The following is a 22705-nucleotide window of genomic DNA, read 5'->3' on the forward strand; positions in this document are numbered from 1 at the left end:
GTAAATACATACATGTTTTGATGGGTTTAGGATGGATAAACATGGTCTAAAAATGTTTTATACATACATCATTTGTAGGAGCTAGATATTATATACATGGATATCTAACTGCATTGAATATATTCATATTCAGTAATATCCAGATGGGTAATATTCAGCTCCAGATGTAAATGATGTCGTGGTGCAGGTATTATTATTGTTAACGTTAACATCATGCTTTTAAACAATATCTTATTTAGAAAAAACCTTCTTTTTTTACACGCTCACTGCTGAAAGTGATCTGCTGGTGGGTTTGTTTAGCACAGACACAGATGGCTGCTTTTTGACCAGCTGCTGGGAAACTTGATCTGTGTCTGATCGGTGGGTCGTGAAGGGGATCCTGACAGACGCTGACGTTTATTGATCTCAAGAGCATCTGCATATGATCATACTTCATCTCCTAAAACACCCGCTGATATTAGTGTTAAACTGACCTGTTCAGAGACGGCAAGAATAAAAAATGATTCTTAAACTAAATAATGACAGAGACGTCACGGAAAATATCACTGGAATCAGATTGAATGGTTTCAGCTGATGAACGCTAAATCAACCAATCAGAGCTCGGACTTTTCTCATTTAAAGTGACAGCGTGGCTAAAGCTGTAGTTATTGTTGTAGTTATCGTATTGTTATAGTTATTGTAACTATTATCGGTATCATTATTGCTAACATTATCTTTGTCAATATAGTTTCATTGAAGGGGTCACATGATGCGAATTCAGTTTTCTTTTCTCTTTGGAGGGTTATAAGCTGTTAGTGCATAGATAAGACTAAAGTTTCGACACGGCCAGACTTTTCAGAGTGGGTTTATTTTTAAACACACACCACAAAGAAAGTAGGCGGAGCTATTCTTCTGTCTGTAGTGTTGCTGCGGGCGCCATGTTCTGGAGACGCTGTGAAACTAAAACTACTGTCTTTGTGTTTCCAAAAGAGGATACGACTAGAAATCAGTTCAGAACAGTTATTAGAGTGTTTTCAGACTGATTCCTGAATCTATGACTATGATTCTCTGCAAGAACAGTCTGGAGCTTCTGACTCACAACCTTTAAGTTACGTTTTTATTAAAAGAACCCGATACTTACTATTCAAACGTGAGTTTTGATCAGTGTAGTGTTTGTTGTTTGTCCTTCCTCCGATCACGAATGCAGATGTGTGTTATGTTTACGAGGAGCGACGCAAGAAAGTCATTCTAATCAGTAATTATGGATCCACTGGACGCAACAAATGCCTCGTTTATAATGTCTTTTATTGTTTTTGTGTCGTAGCTTCGTTATGATCAGAGGTGTGACATCTCCAAACGCTTGATGTAATCGGCCAATCACAGCACAACACAGCTGGCCAATCAGAGCACAACTCACTATTCTAGAACGATGAGCTTTGGACAAATCGACTCGTTTCAGGAGGCGGGGCTTAGAGAAGAAACAATAATGTACAGTAAGTGGAAAATAATGTGCTTACACGTTACACATAAACACAATACCAGATACACAAAATAATGTTCTTTTTAGCAATATCATGTGACCCCTTTAAAAAGCTTGTTCTAGTTATCATAGTTTAAATTATTGTTAGCATTATGTTATAGTTATCATTATAGCTTTCAGTAGTTTTGTCATAGTTGTATTATCATTCTCTACATCGTCATAGTTATTCTCTAAGCTTCCTAGCAGTATGTTGAAACACTGATGGCAGATGGAGTATTCAGATAATGTTTTTAATGTTCTTCCTTTCTGCTTCCCAGAGTGGGCCTTTGGCTGGAAATGGAGGTCAGGTGGGTGCAGTGCATTGTGGGATGCTGGTCAGACTCACCTCGGGGGTCGTGCAGGTCATGGACGGCTGGACCCTGTGCTCCTGCAGGTCCTCGTGCGTCACGCAGCTGCGGGACAAAGACAGAAAATAGCTTGATAATTGCTGCTGTCATCTGACGAATGCCGGAGAGGAACGAGGCCGAACCCCGCTGGTCAGATTTAGGCCTCTGATCCCCGGAGAGCGGCCGCTAACAAAGGAAATTATGATCGGCACACGGTCAGAGCCCGATCTGAGCGGACAAATATATCCAGAAACTCACAGCGTAAGACTCGCTGATGAGGAGGCATTTCAATGAGACGCTCAAACACGCTCTGAAAGCACTTCACTGCTAATTCACTCACGGCGTTCACGTCTTTCTTTCTTCAGTCACAGAAATAGCGTTTTTTTCTCTGTATAGTGGAATCTGCTGAATCACGTGGAGCTGCGTTAAGTTAAGATGATAGTTATCAATATACAGTCATTGTGATAGTTATGCTACAGTTGTGGATATAGTTATCATTACCGTTATAGATATCGTAATAGTTCTTACGATCATACATAGTTATTATGGTTATTGGTTAATTACAGTTAATGATAGTTAATGATGCTGTAGTTTGTTGTTATTATAGTCATTTAGTTATTGCCAGCTGTCATTACGGTTAACATTAACATTATTTCTATAATTCACATTACTTACAGTTAGGTTTATATATAGTTATCTATATCATTTTACTTATTAAAGTTACGTCATACGTCATTGTTATAGTTATAGTAGATAGTCATAGTTATAGTTCTCTAGTTCTTCAGAAAAGCAGCGGTAAGAAGAAGAGAACACATGCTGCAGAAATCTCATTATCCAGAATAAGCCTCAGCTAATCAATGTGTGAGATGCTTGCTCTTCTGACCGATATAAATAGAGTCTTTTTCTCAGAGCGCTGGAAACTGATCCCTGATCTAAAACGGAGCGCTGCCTGAGTCCCTGACCAACATCTGACCAACATCAGACTAACACTGCTGCTGTTGCCGAGACAACCGCACCAAACAGTGTCAAGCCCTGCCCACCAAACACGCCGTTACCATAGATACCCTCTCACCATATCCAGATTAGTATCTAACCCTTCATTTGAAGTCATTTTAGTATTATTATTTTCCACCTGTAGTTCAAACTTTTACTTTTAGTCATTTTGTTGTTTTTATTTCAGTACAGAAGTAAAACGTCAGTAGATACAATTGTCAAAGCAACACCCAAGCACAAAAAAGCTTAAAGACTTTTAAGATGTAGGTGTAAATTTGAGTAAGTAGCTGGTGGTTGCTAGGGCGTTGCTATGAAGTTGCTAGGGTGTACTGGTGGTTGCTAGGGCGTTGCTAAAAAGTTGCTAGGGTGTACTGGTGGTTGCTGGGGCGTTGCTAAGAAGTTGTTATGGTGTACTGGTGGTTGCTACGGTGTTGCTATAAAGTTGTTAGGGTGTACTGGTGGTTGCTTGGGCTTTGCTATGAAGTTGCTAGGGTGTACTGGTGGTTGCTACGGTGTTGCTATGAAGTTGCTAGGGTGCACTAGTGGTTGCTACAGTGTTGCTATGAAGTTGCTAGGGTGTACTGGTGGTTGCTAGGGTGTTGCTATGCAAATGAGAAAGACTCACAGACTTTAAATAGAATAAGTAAAGATTTGTAAAAGCTGTAATCGAACCATCATCGTAAAGCATTTTATTATCAATTCACTGCAAGAATGAATTCTTTTTGTCTTGGTTTCCAGCCCAATACAGACATTAATGTCACTGGGTTAAGCCCTAGATATCCACGTCCCACAACTGATTACGACACAGATAATTAAATAATTATATTTCACCATTACAGTCAGCCCTGGTATATTATGATGCTCTGTTTGTCGATACGCTGAAGAACACGTAATGAAAGCTCAGATGTCTGTAGAGGAATGACAGATGAGCCAAGCTGATGGAGTTTGTGTAAAACAGCAGGATTTATCCCAGGCTTCACGTCACACACCGAGCTCCAGCAGCGTGGATCTGTGCAGCGCTGTTATTAAGATGCGTGTCTGACGTGTTTAATCCGGCCTGAAGGTGTCCAAACACTAATCAACGACATCTGCTCCATTTCCCCAGTCCCGTCAATCACGCTTTAGCTGATAAAACCCCATCTGACCACCATTTCACAAATCCAGCCATCGTGAAGTGGCACAGACCAATCCAAACGACTGCAGAAAATCAACTGGATACACATTTGAACAAATTAAAGTCATTGAAAGTTGAAATTGATCATGAAATGTGATAAAGCCTTTATGCTTTCACTCACCACTGGAGCCAGGGTTACTTTTCAACCAAAACCTTTTCAAAAAATTACTTAAACATTAACTAAACTAAAGTCAAATAAACTACTGACTGGAGTTAGAACTAAACCTGATCATCAAAAAAGCATTTTTAACTGCAATCAAAGTACAAACTACAATCTGCTTTCACGTGCATTTAGTCAATGGTTAGAATCATGAAAGGTTTATGATGCATTTTACATCATATTTAGAATTTTTTTGCACAATATCAAGGTTTTAAACAACAGCTGTGCAGGTCTCCATCAGGTTTGAGTCTCATTCTTTAAGCCTAAAGATGTTTTCAGTCAGGTCCTTCTCTTCACTCGAACACCCGAGCGGGTCGAGGCACTGATAATCTGTAACCCTGATCCACCTCAAACACACTTCTCATGTCAGATCTGCTCAGCTTTTCACAGCAGAAGGTCTGATCTCTGACAGACTGCGCCTGGATCTCAGTAGATTACGAGCGCTCGCCTGTCGCTTGGGATTTAACACGAGTGTGAATCAGATTACTTGACAAACGTAATCGGTTACAGACCTAGTATTTCACAATCACGAAACCGATTGATTTTTTGATTACTGTCAGACTTGACTTGAATTAAATATAATTTTGAAGCACAGCCACCAAAAAAAGACCATTCTGGGTTCTCGCCGTGACGCTGTCTCAGAAAGCCGTCCTGGAACAACTCTTAATCTTAATAAATAAAGCATATGCATGAAGCCAAACAGAACGGTTTTTGAACAAGCATGTGTCCTAATCTCCTGAAAAGAGAAATCGATGAAACACATTTCTCAGGTTTGGTGTGAATGCATGCGGTCGCTCTGGAGCACATTCAGTGAGTCTGAGCTTGTTTGTGGATCTCAGAGGCACATGGTGGGAATGACGGGATCTCGGCCAAAGCGTATCGGTGTCTCAGAGCCGGCCGGTGAAAGCTTGAAACCCGAGCCCTGATCCGAGCAGAGCTTCTGTCCGCGAGCAGCAGAATCCACAACAAAACGGCTTTCTGAAGCACTTTCACACGTTACACACTCACCCAGGACCTGAGCGCAAAATACAGCATTCGAAAGATCACAAACACGTCTCAACTCTTCCATCATATTCATTCCTGATAGATGTGTGTGTTACAGAGAGGTCTGGTTTCTGCTGTTTGAGAGTCAGCTTCAGAACCCGTGTGACGAGAAGAAACCAAAGAAACTAACCGATCTATAATCTAAAAGAAACTGAGCTGTAAAGCAGTCTTTATTCAGCTCAGTGAGACGATTCCCCTGGTATTCTGTTCTCAGAACTATATTATTGTAGTTTTTGTTAATATTGGAAATTTTTTTTTTAATTTTCAATTTTAAACCCAACCACCAATGTTTATATTTTCCTACATGTTCATTTTTGTTAAAAATGTTGACCTTTTTGGCCATTTTTCATCGTTTTTTGTTGTTTGCAGATGTTTTTATTATTGTTTATTTTTTGTTATTTTAGTACATCAAATCATAAATATTGCATTGTCAATTTACCAAAAAAAATAAAACATTTAATTGTAACTATGCACAAAATCTCCTGCTCAATGTGAGAAGAGGCAAATATTTACAGAAATAAAAACTAAATAGAAATCTTTCTGTTTATTGTGCTATAATTCTTTGTGACTAATCACGTTAATTCAAGTATATTTTATAGGTTTTATAGATAAGCTGAAAAAAATCCTTGAATCAATGCAAACTTTATCAAAAACAGCACAAATTCAGGCAAATATTTTCTGAAATAGCATTATTTCAGTCTAGGAAGTATTACAGCCTGATATTCTGCAGCTGAGCCGGTGTGTGTGACACACACACACACACACACACACACACACACACACATCTGATCAGATACCACGTCCTTCATCATGATTTCAAACACAGAGAGACACACCGTCTGCAGCGTGTGTTAGCTTCAGAAGCACACATCCATCCGTGCAGAACACACACACACACACACACACACACACAGATCCCAGCATGTAAAGCATCTCACCTCAACTCCTCTGATCTCACGCTGCTTCTCTTCTCTTCCTGAGCGACTGCTGTGATCCAGTCACATTCACAGATTCAGAGCGAGTGACAGACAGACAGAGAGAACGAGAGAGAGAGAGAGAGAGAGAGAGAGAGAGAGAGAGAGAGAGAGAGAGAGAGAGAGAGAGAGACAGAGAGAGAGAGAGAGAGAGAGAGAGAGAGAGAGAGAGAGAGAGAGAGAGAGAGAGAGAGAGAGAGAGAGAGAGAGAGAGAGAGAGAGAGAGAGAGAGAGAGAGAGAGAGAGAGAGAGACAGAGAGAGAGAGAGAGAGAGAGAGAGAGAGAGAGAGAGAGAGAGAGAGAGAGAGAGAGAGAGAGAGAGAGAGAGAGAGAGAGAGAGAGAGAGAGAGAGAGAGAGAGAGAGAGAGAGAGAGAGAGAGAGAGAGAGAGAGAGAGAGAGAGAGAGAGAGAGAGAGAGAGAGAGAGAGAGAGAGAGAGAGAGAGAGAGAGAGAGAGAGAGAGAGAGAGAGAGAGAGACAGAGAGAGAGAGAGAGAGAGAGAGAGAGAGAGAGAGAGAGAGAGAGAGAGAGAGAGAGAGAGAGAGAGAGAGAGAGAGAGAGAGAGAGAGAGAGACAGAGAGAGAGAGAGAGAGAGAGAGAGAGAGAGACAGAGAGAGAGACAGAGAGAGAGAGAGAGAGAGAGAGAGAGAGAGAGAGAGAGAGACAGAGAGAGAGAGAGAGAGAGAGAGAGAGAGAGAGACAGAGAGAGAGAGAGAGAGAGAGAGAGAGAGAGAGAGAGAGAGAGAGAGAGAGAGAGAGAGAGAGAGAGAGACGGTGGAGGCTGCAGTGGGAGGAGATACAGAACATAGAGCTACAGCTAAATATAATACACACTCTCTCACACACACAAACACATAAACACACAGACACACACACAAACACTCACGCACACACTCACACACACACACACACACACACACACACACACACTCACACACACACACACACACACACACACACACACACACACACACACACACACACACACACACACACACACACACACACACACACACACACACAGACATGCACACACACACAGATACAGACTCACACACACACACAGCATCATATCCATCACCATGGTAACGTCTTCCCAGAGCTGTCATGATCTGAGAATGTTAATAGAGACGTGTACGACTGAATAAACGCTCTATTAATGTTACTAGAAGAACTAGAGAGAACTTTACCTGTCAGCTGTGTGTCAGAATAACACACACCGTGTGTCTGAGCGCTGCGTTTCTGTGTGTGTGTGTGTGTGTGTGTGTGTGTGTTTCAGGCCTCATAAAACACACAGTTGTCGTTTGGTCAAATGTCCACTTTAAATCTTATTTACAAGCCGTTTCCATGGAGACGCTGTCAATCACACCTGCCGTCCTTCTCACAGAACCGCCCGCTGAAAGCCCACAGGAAATGACATCATCACCACAGTTAACTAATAAAATGTACATTTTAAATAAACAAGACTACACAAATAATCATATTATTCTTCATTTATTACAAAAGTAACAATAAATAATAATTCTAGTTATACTGTGTCATTTTTCTTAATATTATGTTATTAAATTATACTAATAGTAAGTTAACGTCTGAATTAATTATATTATGTTGTTGCTGTTGTTTTCTAATTCTTATTAACAATATTAATTACATCTAATATGATTACTGAAATATTAAGTTACAATCTGAGTTGAACATAATTATTATTAACTATTACTATTGTGTCGTTCTCATTAATAACGAGTTTATATGAGTATGATTAATAATTAATAGAATGTGTTACATTATTATACATTAGATCACTGAAATCTTAAAGAGCATATTGCAAATTTCCCACCATAAATATATGAAAACATTTTTTTTTTGGATTAGTAAAATGCATTGCTAAAAACGTCAGTTTGTCGATTTTCTCAGTATTTCGATTTTTTTTTGTTTCTCCCAGATTTTCTAATATCGTCCGATCCCAACAAAGCATCGCTTTCTCTCTGCGCATCAAGGAAGCTCTTTCAGGTGATGGTTTTGTTCTCCAGGGTCACAGACCAGCTGAACTTTTAGTAAATATTTAGAAGGTCTGGAGTAATGTGGAGAGCCGCTGATTCTCTTCATGGAGCACATAACACCCGAGCGCTGCTAAAGATAACCGGCTCCAGAGCATTCCCTGCATCCCTGACCCCAGATCACTCATCCGAGCCTCTCCGTGAATCACATCCGTCGCTCGGGGTTTTTCCTCCTCATGCTCAGCCCCAGAACTTTCCAGCTCTCGTTTCTAGGAGGCTCTCTTCTATTTGCGTCCGTGGTCTAATTCAGGAGCCGCTGCACCTGAGGGGACGAAAACATCCGACTAAAATTATCCCGTCTTTACTCGGCTCCGGACGAGTCCTGACAGTCCTCCCTCGGCTAGATCGTTCAGTGAAATGCGACTGTTGTTTGAAGCAGGTGTGTGAGTCCGTAATGAAGTGTAAAGCGTGAATGTAAGTGTGTGTTTGCGTCGGTCTTTCCACGCTGATGTTCTCAGGGGTCAGAGGTCAACAGGTTCGGGGTCTCTGCTTCATCTGATCTAATTTAGCCTTGTTTTAAACCGGCCTGATCTTCAGTGGGACTTTTAGCTTTTTTAGCTTATTTTCATTCACTTTAACTTTAAGTTTAATAAAAATTGTACTATTTGGCTAACTGATACATACACACACACACACACATACATATATATACACATATACATATATATATATATATATATATATATATATATATATATATATATATATATATATATATATATATATATATATATATATATATATATATATATTAAAACAAATAAAACAGACAGAACAATACATATATATAAAGTATCTTACATAATTTATTATTATTATATAATGAAAATCATTAAATGTTCGAAGATAAATACAAAAATAAAAGTACAAAAAGGGTATATGTTTAAAGATATAGCAGATTAAAGAGAAATCTTAAACATAGCACAAATTCTAGACGTTTTTATAGTTTTTTTTTGTTAACAGACGTAGAAATTAATATTAATTAAGACATATATTAATATTAATTCTTGTCTGTTTATTAAACACGTGCTCGTTGTTCTGAGTGGACGACAGTCACGTGTCTCCATCTGCTGGTCACTGAAGAAAACACTTGTCGTTTTTATTGTGTTTTGTAGTTTTAGTACACTTAAGATGCTTCCCAGCAAAGAATATAATGATAAAACTACGAGTTTTACTTTATTTTATTTTTTAATTTATATTGATTTTATTATATTATTTACATATAGTTCGTTACAATGCCATATAATATAAATAGGTTATCCAATCTAACATCATAATAAATCAATAAAGCCATAAACCCCGTCAAATATTACATTCTGATCCGAAAAACAAAATCGTAAAGGAATAAAATAAGCATGATATCAGGAATCATCAGAGAGCTGAAACCCGGAAGTACAAACAGGCCCCGCCCTCTGCTGTAGGCGCGGGAAAAAGAAGCGCGATGAAGATGATGATCGTTAAAGATGTGGAGAAGACACGCTTTTTATCACAGAAAGATCTCCTCACGCGCTTCAACAGGTAGCTGTCACGATTACGATATAACACACGAACACGAAAAGCGTTTTAACAGCGTGTTCTGTGTGTTCTGAGGTATTTCTTCGGTTACACTAGCGCTATATTCAGCCATAATTAATGTCTGATATGATGATCTGGTGCTTGTAGTGTTTGGACAGTGACTTACTGAATCATTCTCCAGATTTAGATTCAGTTTAACCTCGTAATCGAGCAAAAGCTTGCAGGTTTTATTATTATTATTATTATTATATCGAAGAGTACAAACAATATAGCATGGATACAATTATACATAAAGTAATAATACTACTAACAATAGAATAAACATTCAGATTTCAGAAAAACATAAAACAATAAATGTTATCTTCAGACACAAAGAATGATACAGGGATATTGTTTTCATGGCTTTCATATTAATAGAGTCCTTTATAGTTTCCATATATTTGTCCAAATCAACTTTAAATAAAGAAAACAGAGGTTTAGAGACTTTTATGAATATGAAATGTTGCTAACAGAAAACAAATTGTGTAATATTTTCCTGTATTTCTTTTAAATAGTCATGCTTTCCGAAGAAAGCATCTTTAAACCAAAAGTAAAAGTCGCTCGCAAAAAATAGAAAATCTGACCAAAATGTTTGTGTAGATGCCCAGACGAAATAAATGAATGAAGTCTTCAGACGAATCACAAAAACTGCAATTCTCTTCAATATCAGACTTATATTTCTTAAGAAAGCTCTTAGTAGATAACATTTGTGAATCAGTTTAAATGATATTTTATTTTATTTTATTGCAAACCAACAAAACCACAACCAAGTCCAAACAAACGGATAAAGAGGATAATTTGCTGGAATATGCTGATGTGTTTTTTTCATTGTAGGCTTTCAGGCTGTCAGATTAGAGACGGAGTTTATCAGCTGGTGTCGTGTATGAAGGACGGTTCATATCTGCGCTATAATGATCTTGGAAACATTGAAGAGGAGATCCTGAGGTACAGTAGCTTTTCTCTGCTGTTAAGATAAGAATATCACAGATCTCTCACGGAGGTACTGTACCTTGTCTGCTGTTGTGTCAGTCTATGAAAGGTTGATGTTTTTATGTTCTGGGTTCTCCATTTGTTTTAAAATGTCATTAAATAACAGTGTGCTTCTGTTATTAAAGCTCTTCTCTACATCGTGTTTTCACTGGAGGAGAATGCGGTCACCAACCAGGTCTTGATAAATGTGAGTTTAAACATGCATATAGACTCTTTTAAATCAACGTCAAGATTAGATGTAAAAATGCCTATGAAAAGCCCTCTTTCTATTTTACTCGACTGATTCGTAGCAGTGCAAATATATGTTTCTATAACAAACTCAAAAAGTCCTGCCAGCGTTATATTTATCAAAAATGATCAAACTGCTATATTCCGTCTAAAATGTGTCCTCTATTCACATAGAAGTACTAAAGACAGCTGGAGGTGTTCCTAAAGCATGTTAACACACCGTCTCGTCCCCGCTAGGAACCATGGTTACATACATAACCTGGAGACGTTGCTAATAATAATAATAATAATAATAGACATTGTAATTATAGATGTTTGATAAATGTAAAGACATTCACCTTCTGTGAAGCTGCTTTGAAATATCTATTGTGTATATAGTGTTAAAACAAATTAATTTGAATTGAACATTTTTTTTTCAGATGTCGTAGCACTGACCTTTGACCCACGGACAGTTAATGAACACCTCTATCTGAGCGAGAACAACACTAAAGTCACTCGTCGGAGAGAGAAACAACAGCTTCCTGATAATAACGAGAGATTCGACAAGTGCAACCAGGTCCTGAGCCGCCAGCCTCTGATTGGACGACGCTTCTTTACGGTGGATGTGATTGGACAGGAGGTGCATGTGGGCGTGGCCTGTAAGGCAATGCAGAGGAAGGGAGCGAGTGACGCCGTATGTCTGGGACACAATAAGTTCTCGTGGAGTTTATGTTTGTCAGACAATTCATGTGTGGCTCGTCACAACAATAAAACTGTATTAATTCTGTCAGAGTCCGTCAGACGACTGGGTGTGCTTGTGGACCAGGACGCTGGTTCTGTTTGCTTCTATATGTTGAGTCCACAGCGTAAAGTCTTGTATGTGTTTGATGCAGATTTTCCTGAGGATCAGGAGCTTTATGCAGCCTTCAGGATTCAGGAGCCAAACAGTGAAGTCCTTCTCGGGCAGGAATCACTACAAATGTGTCTACAGTTACGGTTTGAGATTGACTCTTCAGAACCAAACAGAGATTTAGCAAAACAAGCAGCAATCATGAACACTGAACCTCTGATAGTCCAGCAGATCTCAACCAGAACCGAGTGACCAAAGATCAGGGTTTGTCTTAAGTTGTGTATATTTCTATTTCTTTAACCTATGTAAAACTATAATTTGCAGAAAGCCCCATTGTTTCGTTCCGAACATAAATAAAGCTTTTATGGGTGTGGAACGACACGGGGGTAAGTGCAGACCGAGTTCTTCCACTTTACCTGACTTTTAGTTATACTAGTATGGTACATTAAAAAATTAGCTTTAATGCTAACGTGGCTTGCCACATGAAACAATCTGCGACGTCTCGGCTGTGTCACATCGCTAGCTGTTCCTTGTAATTACAGGAAGTTTGATTCTTCAGCACGGTTACAAACACACACTGCAGAGCTCTTTATTACAGAGTGATCTTCAACAGGTACCATTAATATAACCTCAATAGAATGTAACATTTCTGATTATGGACTGTTTGGAAAGAGAGCACCGATTTTTGTTTAGTGTACACTAAAGAGTGAGGATACAAGCAGGCATGTGATGTCACGGTACCGCCAAAATACAACCTTTTAATGCATTTAAAACAAGGTGTGCTATTGTAAAATACTGAATTATTAATAAATCTGGTAGTCTTTATTTTGCATACAAAGTCTTTTTGTAGTAGTTCAGTATTTTTGCAAATAAAACTAAGAGGCAAAACTGAAACAAGTGAACGGTCTTTGTTTTGACTTGTATGTGTTTTTAAAGTAGACTGAATTAGCCAAATCATTTAAATAATAATAATAATAAAAATGTAAATGATAAAACTGATGTGTAATTGCAAGAGTTAAGCTCCTTTGTTGCAAAACTGATGTGTTTGTTTTTACACATGCGTCTGCTTACTAATCTAGGCTGTGTTTAGTTTTATGGGATTGGGTATGTTCTGTCACGCCTCAGTAGTGCTGTATTGTGGGATACGGAGCTCCTGATGTGTATATTAGAGACCTCCGAACTTTAAGAAGTGTGGGGCGCTCTTTAAAATGGCGGCGGGGATTCCCCCGAGGGGAAGCGTGTGAGTGTGTGTCTAAGAGAGAAGCGGAAGACGGCGCAAGTACAGTGCTGTAATCATCTTTCCACAAATATTTAGTAAAAATCACTAAATGCACTAGACGTTAATAATAAACTTGCGGCTCAGGCAGAGATTGAGGTGGTGAACTGGCTCACACGAACAGTGTTCAAACACTAGATACTTCATTCAGCCACAGCCTTTCTGTTTGACACAAAACAAATGATGTTAGAAATAATTTGTCAAATATTAAAAAAAAAAAAATTTGACTGCTATGTAACTGGCGGGTCAGATTAGAGAATTTTTTATTTAATGCAAGATTGTCAGTCCTGTGTTGTTGTGTTTTTCTCTGAATGTGTTCCTCGTGACCCAGTTTCTCCTGTATTTTATTTAAATATTTGGTTTTCCTTTACCGTTCCCATTTAGTTACACCTGTGTTTAGTCCGGTTATTTAAGCCTAGTGTTTTTCTGTGTCTAGTGTCCTGTGTTAAACGTCTTTTTTTGGTTGGCCTGTGTGTGTGTGTGTGTGTGTGTGTGTGTGTGTGTGTGTGTGTGTGTGTGTGTGTGTGTGTTCCTGCTCTGTTTTACCCCTCCTTTGGATTTTTCATTAAAGTCTGTTATTTAAAATATTCTATGTCTCCTCGTTCCTCACAGTAGGCAAACTCCTGTTTATTAGGACTTATTAATGATTTTGTATTAGGTAGGTAACTTTTGATTTGTTTTGCATCATCAATACGCTTTTCATTAAACCAACAAACGACACAAAAGACATAACCCTAACGCTTCAACATAATATAAAAAACATGGAAAATAAGATGCCAGACCAACTGCTTTCATGGTGCTTTACTAATATTTATCAATCTTAGTATATAAGAATACAATAAAGGAAAAATGTATCGTAAGAGGGAAACGATATCTTTGCCCAGATGGCAGTAGATTGAATCAGGAGCTGAGTGACTTTTGAAATGATAACAGAAGTGATGTACAAATAAACATGAACTGAACATTAATTCTAGCTGGTTTTCTTTTCTTAACACGGCAGAATGGCAAAGCGAATGGAGGACGATTGGGAAGACTATGAAAATGGGGGGAGAAAGTCACCGAAAAAGATGCATATCAAAAGTAGGAAAGCATTTATTTTATTTTGTTATTAGACAATATGTTTTTAATCCTCAATAGTGTTTATACTGTTGTGATTTATTATTCATTTTTGAAACAGATGGTGACAGCATTCAAACACATTGTGGAAGCATATTTCGAAAACATGGGCAACAGATTCATAATCCAAATATGCACTATAACTTCACAATGGACCAAAAGAAAGATTGTACAGCACTTTCTCCAAACTTGGTAGGAACCAGCGTAACTGGTGATGTGAACATGAACCTACATGTGGTGAGTGTCTGATCATACCGTAATACAAGATCATTTAAGATACGGTGGAGTACGTGTATGGTATATAATGTTTATGTATGTGCATTTGTTTTTTTTCAGTCGCAGGTGTCTCGCACTACTTTTGTGAACAAAAACGGTAAGAATAGTTGTGGAACATTGTTCATAATATGACTTTATCGATAATATGGCTTTCCAACTTTGTCCCTAATGTTTAGAAGTTCTTCAGAACATAAAGATTAAGATGAGATCAAGAATGATGCATAACTCCAAGTGGATTTTGCAAGGAATTGCACCAAAGTCTGTCTGTCTGAACAAGATCTACACGCAACTGTTCATCATCAATGACGAGTCGGACCCCATCAATAAAGAACATGAGATCTGGCAGATGGAGACGACACAGGATTTAAACACATCAGCCCTGACGATCATCAACTACAATCAAATCCTTCAGCTGCCCACAGATGAGAAGAGAGACATTAAGACCGTTTTGATGAAAGGAATTGCTGGAATTGGGAAAACATTGACCGTCCAGAAGTTTGTCTTCGACTGGGTGAGCGGAGAATCAAACCGAGATCTAGAGTTTGTGTTTCTGTTCCCATTCAGAGAACTGAACCTGGTCAAAGGAGAAAAGAGTCTTTTCGAGCTGATTTGTGTGTTTAACCCTGAGTTTATGGAGGCTAGAGAGATCTCTGAATGGATCTGTAATAAGAAAGTTCTGTTCATCTTAGATGGTCTGGATGAATATAAAAAGGATATCAACTTTCAGAACGACCTTTTGTCGGATGTGACCAAACAAGCCACAGTTGATGTCCTTCTAGTAAATCTTCTGCGAGGAAAACTTCTCCCGTCCGCACACGTGTGGATCACCAGCCGACCCGTCGCCGCTGGACAGCTTCAGTCTGAGATCTTCAAAAATGGGAACATCACACAGATCAGAGGATTCACAGATGAGCAGAAGCAGGAGTACTTTACCAAGCAGTTTAAGGATCCAGAGCAAAGAAAAGAAGTCATCCGTCACCTGAAGTCTCAAAAGAGCCTGTGGATCTTGTGCCACATACCTCTGTTTTGTTGGATTTCATCCATGGTTCTCAAAGACATCATCGAAAACCAAAATGAAGATAGAATAATGCCCTCAAATCTGACAGAAATGTACACCCACTATCTGCTCATTCAGACTGGACTGAGCCACAAGAAATATCAAGGTAAAGATCCGTCTCAAGAAGTCGCTGTCAAGAAGCAAAAACTAGAGCTGTCGCAGAAACATCTTCTCATGCAGCATAAAGAAGTGATTATGAAACTGGCAGAGCTGGCATACAGGCTGCTGAAGAAACAGAACGCCATCTTTGGAGAGGAAGACTTAATGAAACACAATCTCAGCGTTGATGAGGCAACTCAGTATCCTGGCGTCATTACCAGCGTCTCAGAGATCAAATTCTTGTTTTATGAGACCAAACTTTTCAGCTTTGTCCATCTCAGTGTCCAGGAATTCTTTGCAGCAATGTTTGCATTTCAGGAATATCTCTCAGGAAAACAAGACTCCCTGGAATTAATTACAGCTAAAAAGAGACAGAAGTCTAATTTATGTGGTTTTCTCAAAATTCTGATTGATGAGGCCTTGAACAGCAAAAATGGACACTTGGACCTTTTTAACTGTTTTGTCTTTGGGATTTCCTGTGATTCCAGCAGACAGCTACTTGAAGGATTCCTGCCTCCAACCTGTAGAAATAGCTCAGACGATCACAGAAAGGTGGCCATGTACATTAAGTCTTTAAAGAGGAAAGGTCTGTCTCCTGAGAGATGCATCGGTCTTGTTCGTTGTCTGGTGGAGCTCAAGAACCGGTCATTTTTGCAAGAAATGCCTGAGCTTGAACGCTCACAGTGCAAAGAGCCCCTCACACCGTTCCAGTGCACGCTTCTGGCTTTCCAGTTTGTGATGTCAGATACCAAATGCCATGAGTTTGACCTCAGGAAATACAACATCAGCTTAGATGGGTTTCAGAGATTCTCTCCAGCCATCACGTGCTTCAGAAAGGCTCTGTAAGTACTTTAATACTGGAATGTCTTCAGTATGTTGCATGAAATATTCTCGGTTGAATTTAACAGTTTATATTCAAACTTTGAACAGTTCTAATGCAAAAATTGCAAGTTAAATGCTTTCTTTTTCAGTTTTAAATGCAAAATGTTAATAGTTTAAATTACAATTTTAATTTTAAATTCAAGATTGTAACAGTTTTAAGTTAAAAGGTACATTTTAAGCTTAAGTGCGAGATTGAAACTGAAAAAATATTTAAAGCACAATTGCAACATTTTAACAGTTAAAATGCAAAATTGTAACAATGCAATACTGACAGACTCAAAGGAAGCAGCTTGAACGAGCAGCACTGTGAGATCCTGGCACGTTACCTGACATCTCCAAACTCTCATCTGACTCATCTCGATCTGAGCCACAATGGTTTGGGTCTGTCTGCCCTGAAGTACCTTTCCACAGCGCTCTGTGATCTCAACTGCAAGATTGAGATTCTGAACCTCAGCCACAACAACTTCCAGAGTCAGGACATGAAGCAGATCTGTAAAGTGCTTTTAGGACCAAATGTGAATCTGAAGGACCTGGACCTCAGTGACAATCTTTTACAAGATCCAGGAGTGGAAATACTTTTAGCTGGACTACAGAGTCCTAAATGTCATCTTGAAGTTCTGAAGTAAGTCAAACTAACCGCAAACATTTTCAGTTTATGAATATAACCATAGTTTATGAATATAACCATGGAACGAGACACTACATCCGAAACTCTATGAGAATGCCTTCTGCATGACCACGCTCTGAATCTGCTGTAAAATCTATCAATGGAAGAGTGTGACATCATAGGCGGGTGACGTCAGAGACCAGGAAAGCATACAGGCACGTGTGACAAAGCCAGCGTCAGAGATGCTGGAAGTATGGCAACGGGACATAGTGTCTCATCCCCTCAAGGAATCATGGTTATATTTATAACCTGGAGACATTTCTTTTCAGGAAAAGGGAGGAGGATGAAATGCCTGTAGCACGATGGGGTGTGGTGCAGAAGTAGTAGGGACCTTTGCATTGTAACCCACAGAGCGCAAAGTCTAGATAAGATGGGGCCACTAAAAGGGCCTGGAGGTCTCCTACTCTCTTCAGAGAAGTGATCACAAGTAAGAACACAGTCTTAATAATGAGATGGCAATCAGAAATCTCCTCTATGGGCTTGAAAGGCGGTCTGCCCAGAACTTCTAGCGCCACTGCCAGGTCTCATGTGGGGACACAAGATCGTTTTGGCGTTCTCAACCTTAGCACACTGCGGAGGAAGAATATTACTAGGGGGTGTTTACCCACAGTCCTGCTATCGAACTGTGAGTTGAAAGCCAATAATGCCGCAACATGCATCTTCAATGTGGAGTGGGATAACCCTGCAGAAAATCTAGCCATCAGATAATCCAGAACTGTACCAACTGGGCAGTTAGCTGGGTCTTGCTGGCAAACTCTGCACCACAAGGTGAAGAACTTCCACTTCAGGGCATACACTTTCCACCTCTGCTTGTGAGTGATCCCTCCTGACTGGAATCTTGCACGGAGAGCAGTCAGCAGACCTCGTACCATAGCATCCACACCCAGGGCAGCTGGAGGAGCTAGAGAACCAGAGGGGACATTGTGCATTTTGTTGACTCTCAAAGAGGTCCACCTCTGCCTGATAAAATGTTGTCCATATCTCCATTCCCCGGGCCTTTGCCCTTGTCTCAACAGGGCATCTACTTCCATATTTAGGTGGCCAGGTATATGTATTGTTCTCAGCAAAAATAATTTGTGTCCTGATTCTACAGGAGCATCTGGCGTGCCAGTTTAACCGGTGGTCGTGAATGCAGACCCCCCTGGTTGATAAGAAACCACCGCTGTGTGGTCCATGAATACCAACACATGACGATTTCTCATGTGTGTTCTCAACTAGATAGCTAGTTGCTCTGTGGCGGCCGCTGCCAGGAAGAGCCCAAGCTGACCGCTGATGAGACCCCCTTGGGGGTGGCACGCTTCCCAACCTCAAAATCTTTTTTAGCAGACCAGGTTGGGTGCAGCACTGAGGGTAATGGGGAGAGACAGGCACCAAAGACTGGGGTTGATGCCACTCTACCCCAGAGGGGACTGCCCTCAGAAGTCACGTGCCTCAATCTGCCAGTACTTAGACCTCTTAGCCATAAGTGCAGATCACAAATCTGGCTTCAGCTTCGAGGTCCAGAAGAAGAGTGCTGCCCTTCCACAGGGAGGGCTCTTCAACCCGTGGCATTGCCTTACTTCTCATGGCAGAGCAATTTAGGGCTCTGACAGAAAGAAGAAAGAGATTATCATCTCAATCTCAACTATCAGATCCCTCTGTGATCCCTGCGAGGCAAGCCATACAGAGCGTGTGTCTGGCAGTGATGTAACATTTGCACAGAGATCGCACAACGCACGCAAAGTGAACTACCCTCGCCCTTTTGCCCTAGTCTTTTGCTTGTTATATCAAACTTTAATTGTATGGGACAGACAACAATAAATAAGACGCATAGGACATGAATTTTAAACAGACACAGAGAAAACATGATCTGAATTATAGAAAGCTGACGCTGGCTTTGTCACACGTGGCTTTATGCTTTCCTGGTCTCTGTCGTCACCCGCCTATGACGTCATGCCCTTCCATTGACAGATTTTACAGCAGATTCAGAGTGTGGTCAACCAGAAGGCATTCTCCTAGCTTTTCAGACGCAATTCAAGTTCCCAAAAAGGAACCTTTAGAGTCCAAACACACAGAAAATATACTGATACACATAATATGCTGATGTTTGTATATTAAAGGCTTTCAGGCTGCCAAATTAAAAGAGTAGTTCGACAGCTGGATTTAACTTTAAAGCACCATCCATATCTGAGAGAGCTGGACCTGCGCTATAATGATTTTGGAAACATTGAAGAGAATCTGAGGTACAGTAGCTTTTCTCTGCTGTTCAGAACAGAACAGAACTGGATCATTCACTTAGATTTGTTCAGAAACATTTTGACAAACGTGCATAAGACACAGTATTTACAAATTGTTAATTATATGTGTTGCACATTTTAAAAAAAGGGACAATCCATTAATGTTGTATAACGGAGTGATTCTGCTCTTCCCTAACTAGTATTTCCACTGAAGGTGAATGCAGTCAGCACCCAGACCTGGATAAATGTGAGTGTAAACATGCATATGGATGCTTGTTTTGTCAATCAAGACTGCATGTTAAAATGTACATTAATGAGTATATTTGTAGAACTGCCATATTCCATTCAAAATTTCTCCTCTACTCGCATGCATGTACTGGAAACAGCTTAACAATTGTTGCTCCTAATACTAATTGTAGACATTTGATTATTATGTAAAAATTGTAATATACAATTATTATTTTTCTTTGAAATTATATGCATTGTGTCTCTATAATAGTGTGTGCACACCAAAAGTGGAGTGAATCTCTCACTCATTGTCATGCATTTTAAGATAAAACTGGGCGTGTCACTAAGCTCTTCGCTGACTGGCTTGTGCAAAAATACGTCATGCTAATTTTACACTTTTCCAACTTGCATGGAAGACCCAATTTATGCAAATACCATGCACTTGTGGCAATCGCGTCATCCAGCGTAACTCACTTTTGTTCATTTCTTTGCATTGACTTTGCATTACCCGCATAAATAATTAAATTGGTGTACACACACACACACCATAAGTGCTCTAAAACTAAATGTGAATTGAACACTTAAGCTAAAGTCTTGTAATAAATCTTTGTTTTAGATTTCATTGCACTGACCTTTGACCCACGGACAGTTAATGAACACCTCTATCTGAGCGAGAACAACACTAAAGTCACTCGTCGGAGAGAGAAACAACAGCTTCCTGATAATAACGAGAGATTCGACAAGTGCAACCAGGTCCTGAGCCGCCAGCCTCTGATTGGACGACGCTTCTTTACGGTGGATGTGATTGGACAGGAGGTGCATGTGGGCGTGGCCTGTAAGGCAATGCAGAGGAAGGGAGCGAGTGACGCCGTATGTCTGGGACACAATAAGTTCTCGTGGAGTTTATGTTTGTCAGACAATTCATGTGTGGCTCGTCACAACAATAAAACTGTATTAATTCTGTCAGAGTCCGTCAGACGACTGGGTGTGCTTGTGGACCAGGACGCTGGTTCTGTTTGCTTCTATATGTTGAGTCCACAGCGTAAAGTCTTGTATGTGTTTGATGCAGATTTTCCTGAGGATCAGGAGCTTTACGCAGCCTTCAGGATTCAGGAGCCAAACAGTGAAGTCACTATAAATGTGACTACAGTTTGTGCTTAATTTTTCAGATCTGGAGAGATCAGAAACAACCAGCTGGTAACCAACAAAAACAAGCAGCAAATGACATCATTCATCACGAACACTGAACTTCTCATAATTCATCATATCTCAACCAGAACGGAGTGACTGCAGATCCAAAATTAGGATGAGTGTGTTTCTTCATCAGATTTGGAGAAATGTTTCGGCATCAGTGTTTCAGCACTGCTCTACGGTGAAGGGGTGCCATCATAAGTTCAAACCGCTGAAAGAAAAACAGCAGTCCAATTCATCAGTAATCTTGAGAGAGACATGCACTGCGTTCATATTCTACTTTTCTGTAGCCACAGAGTAGGTGGAAGCGGTCAAATCAGACAATTATGAATGAACACAGGACAGACTCAATGATAGCTGAGTAGAACTGTTTCAGCAGATCCTGTGACAGGTTGAACTTACTCAGCTGATGAAGGTAGAACAACCTGCTGGGCCATCGAAGCAATGGAATCTATGTGAGTGTCATACTTCAAGTCCTGAGACATTGTGTTTCCCAGGAATCTGAATTTCTCTGTCACCTTTATTAATTATTACAATTTTAACAGTACAGATTGTGTCAACGCATTATAATATCAAACAGGAGTATAGTGCATCAGTAATATAACACGACATGATTAAATGCTCAATATTCAGTTAAAAGCATTTCAATTTTAAAGTCAGAGATGTCAAGATGTCTGAGTGGCCCAACTCAGTTTAGTTTAAATAGTATCTGTGCAATCAAAAAAGTGTCCCCAACTAAGCAAACCAGAGCCAGACCCAGCAAGGAACCAAAACTCCATCTGTGACAGAATGGTGTCTGCCTCCCAAACAGTGTTAGGTGTTACAGTGTTACTTTCTGAGAAAACAGAGGTGTTAGCAATAAGAAATTACTTGTTATCCAGTTTTTTTATATATATAATATCTATACATTCCGTTAGTTTCTCAATTTGGTGTGTTTCACCGGGCCACAAAGAAATCTGGAGCTCAGTATCTTCAGCATGGAGGTGGATGGAGGTGAGGAGGTCAGACATGATGGTATTGAAGGCCGAACTGAAGACCACATATAGGATGTTTGTGTAATTCCTAGAGTTGTTGAAGGATGTAATTAACTTAACTTAACTAGCAAATGATACCAGACCTCAGACCAGTCCTTATTGATGGTAGGTCGTTGGCAGAAATGTTTTTTCAGATTTTCCAAGTAGTGTTCCACCTAAAAAAGAATTGTGCTATTTATTTGTCTGCTCATTTAATGAGAAAAAGATTAAATGTAGTTGCAATAAATCCATTAAGAATATATACAACCGAGAAGAACCAATCAGCAGAATCGAATCAGAAAAGGGGGGTATAATACTCACCCATGTGTAGAAGTAAAATATTTAATCTGTTAATTCATATTTCTACCCTTGAATTAACATATTAAGCTTTTTTTTTTTTTGGGAGAGAAAAAAAATAAAAAAATAGTAAATGATACATGGATTTGAGTGAAAAAACCTTTTCTAAACATCTCAGTTAAAGGGGTCATATGATGCGATTTCAAGTTTTCCTTTCTTGCAATCAGTTAGTGTATAGATCCCTAAAGTTTCAAAACCAAAGAGATATTCTTCATAAAAGTTATTACTTATCCACACACCCAGACTTCTCTACATCACAGAGTGGGTTTATTTTTAAACACATGTAGCACCCTCACCGCCTGATGAGGGGAAATAAACACATTAAACAGAAAAACCTTTGGGGTTTTTTTAACAACCACCACACTCTCCCCTTCAAAAATAAATGTCGTCCTGACATTACACTCCCTAGTTTTTATTGGTGTACATACTGCATGTTAACTATATCTACAGTTCTACAATAAAGGTCTGTTTAGAGAACCA

General features: G+C 39.6%; 3 protein-coding genes across 4 annotated transcripts in view; 2 read left to right on the forward strand and 1 right to left on the reverse strand.

Moving 5' to 3' along the window:
• Nucleotides 1-6302, reverse strand: part of filip1l (filamin A interacting protein 1-like) — a 37099-nt gene extending 30797 nt beyond the window's left edge. Inside the window, exons 1-2 of the mRNA XM_043252261.1 lie at nucleotides 6155-6302; nucleotides 1845-1911 (exon numbers count right to left, since the gene is read on the reverse strand). The gene's annotated coding sequence lies outside the window, so the exon portion shown is untranslated. The remainder of the gene's footprint in view (nucleotides 1-1844; nucleotides 1912-6154) is intronic.
• Nucleotides 6303-9632: 3330 nt separating this feature from the next.
• LOC122353582 (tripartite motif-containing protein 16-like) lies at nucleotides 9633-13710 on the forward strand. 2 transcript variants are annotated; one of them, XM_043251389.1, is made up of 5 exons: nucleotides 9633-9764; nucleotides 10635-10745; nucleotides 10916-10977; nucleotides 11438-11691; nucleotides 11891-13710. In XM_043251389.1, the coding sequence occupies exons 1-5, from the start codon at nucleotides 9688-9690 to the stop codon at nucleotides 12029-12031; spliced, it is 645 nt and encodes a 214-aa protein (XP_043107324.1). In that variant the 5' UTR covers nucleotides 9633-9687; the 3' UTR covers nucleotides 12032-13710. The 2 variants fall into 2 exon arrangements, with proteins under 2 accessions (XP_043107324.1, XP_043107323.1); XM_043251388.1 differs by having other exon boundaries at nucleotides 9634-9764; nucleotides 11438-13710.
• On the forward strand, nucleotides 12351-22705 carry LOC122353580 (NACHT, LRR and PYD domains-containing protein 12-like). The gene is made up of 9 exons (XM_043251386.1): nucleotides 12351-12460; nucleotides 14124-14203; nucleotides 14301-14476; nucleotides 14576-14612; nucleotides 14692-16513; nucleotides 16828-17175; nucleotides 19320-19442; nucleotides 19637-19683; nucleotides 20281-22705. The coding sequence occupies exons 2-9, from the start codon at nucleotides 14125-14127 to the stop codon at nucleotides 20823-20825; spliced, it is 3177 nt and encodes a 1058-aa protein (XP_043107321.1). The 5' UTR covers nucleotides 12351-12460; nucleotide 14124; the 3' UTR covers nucleotides 20826-22705.

This window comes from Puntigrus tetrazona, chromosome 11 (assembly GCF_018831695.1).
Source record: "Puntigrus tetrazona isolate hp1 chromosome 11, ASM1883169v1, whole genome shotgun sequence".
Taxonomy (NCBI): Eukaryota; Metazoa; Chordata; class Actinopteri; order Cypriniformes; family Cyprinidae; genus Puntigrus; species Puntigrus tetrazona.

What these genes read in the sequence shown, in the direction of transcription:
- LOC122353582 (XM_043251388.1), top strand. Translation starts at nt 9,688, where the DNA reads ATGAAGATGATGATCGTTAAAGATGTGGAGAAGACACGCTTTTTATCA. An exon ending in CTCCTCACGCGCTTCAACAG is followed by an intron (nt 9,765 to 10,634) that starts GTAGCTGTCACG and finishes TTTTCATTGTAG; the next exon opens with GCTTTCAGGCTGTCAGATTA. An exon ending in CCAACCAGGTCTTGATAAAT is followed by an intron (nt 10,978 to 11,437) that starts GTGAGTTTAAAC and finishes TTTTTTTTTCAG; the next exon opens with ATGTCGTAGCACTGACCTTT.
- LOC122353580 (XM_043251386.1), top strand. Translation starts at nt 14,125, where the DNA reads ATGGCAAAGCGAATGGAGGACGATTGGGAAGACTATGAAAATGGGGGG. An exon ending in GAAAAAGATGCATATCAAAA is followed by an intron (nt 14,204 to 14,300) that starts GTAGGAAAGCAT and finishes TTTTTGAAACAG; the next exon opens with ATGGTGACAGCATTCAAACA. An exon ending in AACATTGAAGAGAATCTGAG is followed by an intron (nt 19,443 to 19,636) that starts GTACAGTAGCTT and finishes TTCCCTAACTAG; the next exon opens with TATTTCCACTGAAGGTGAAT.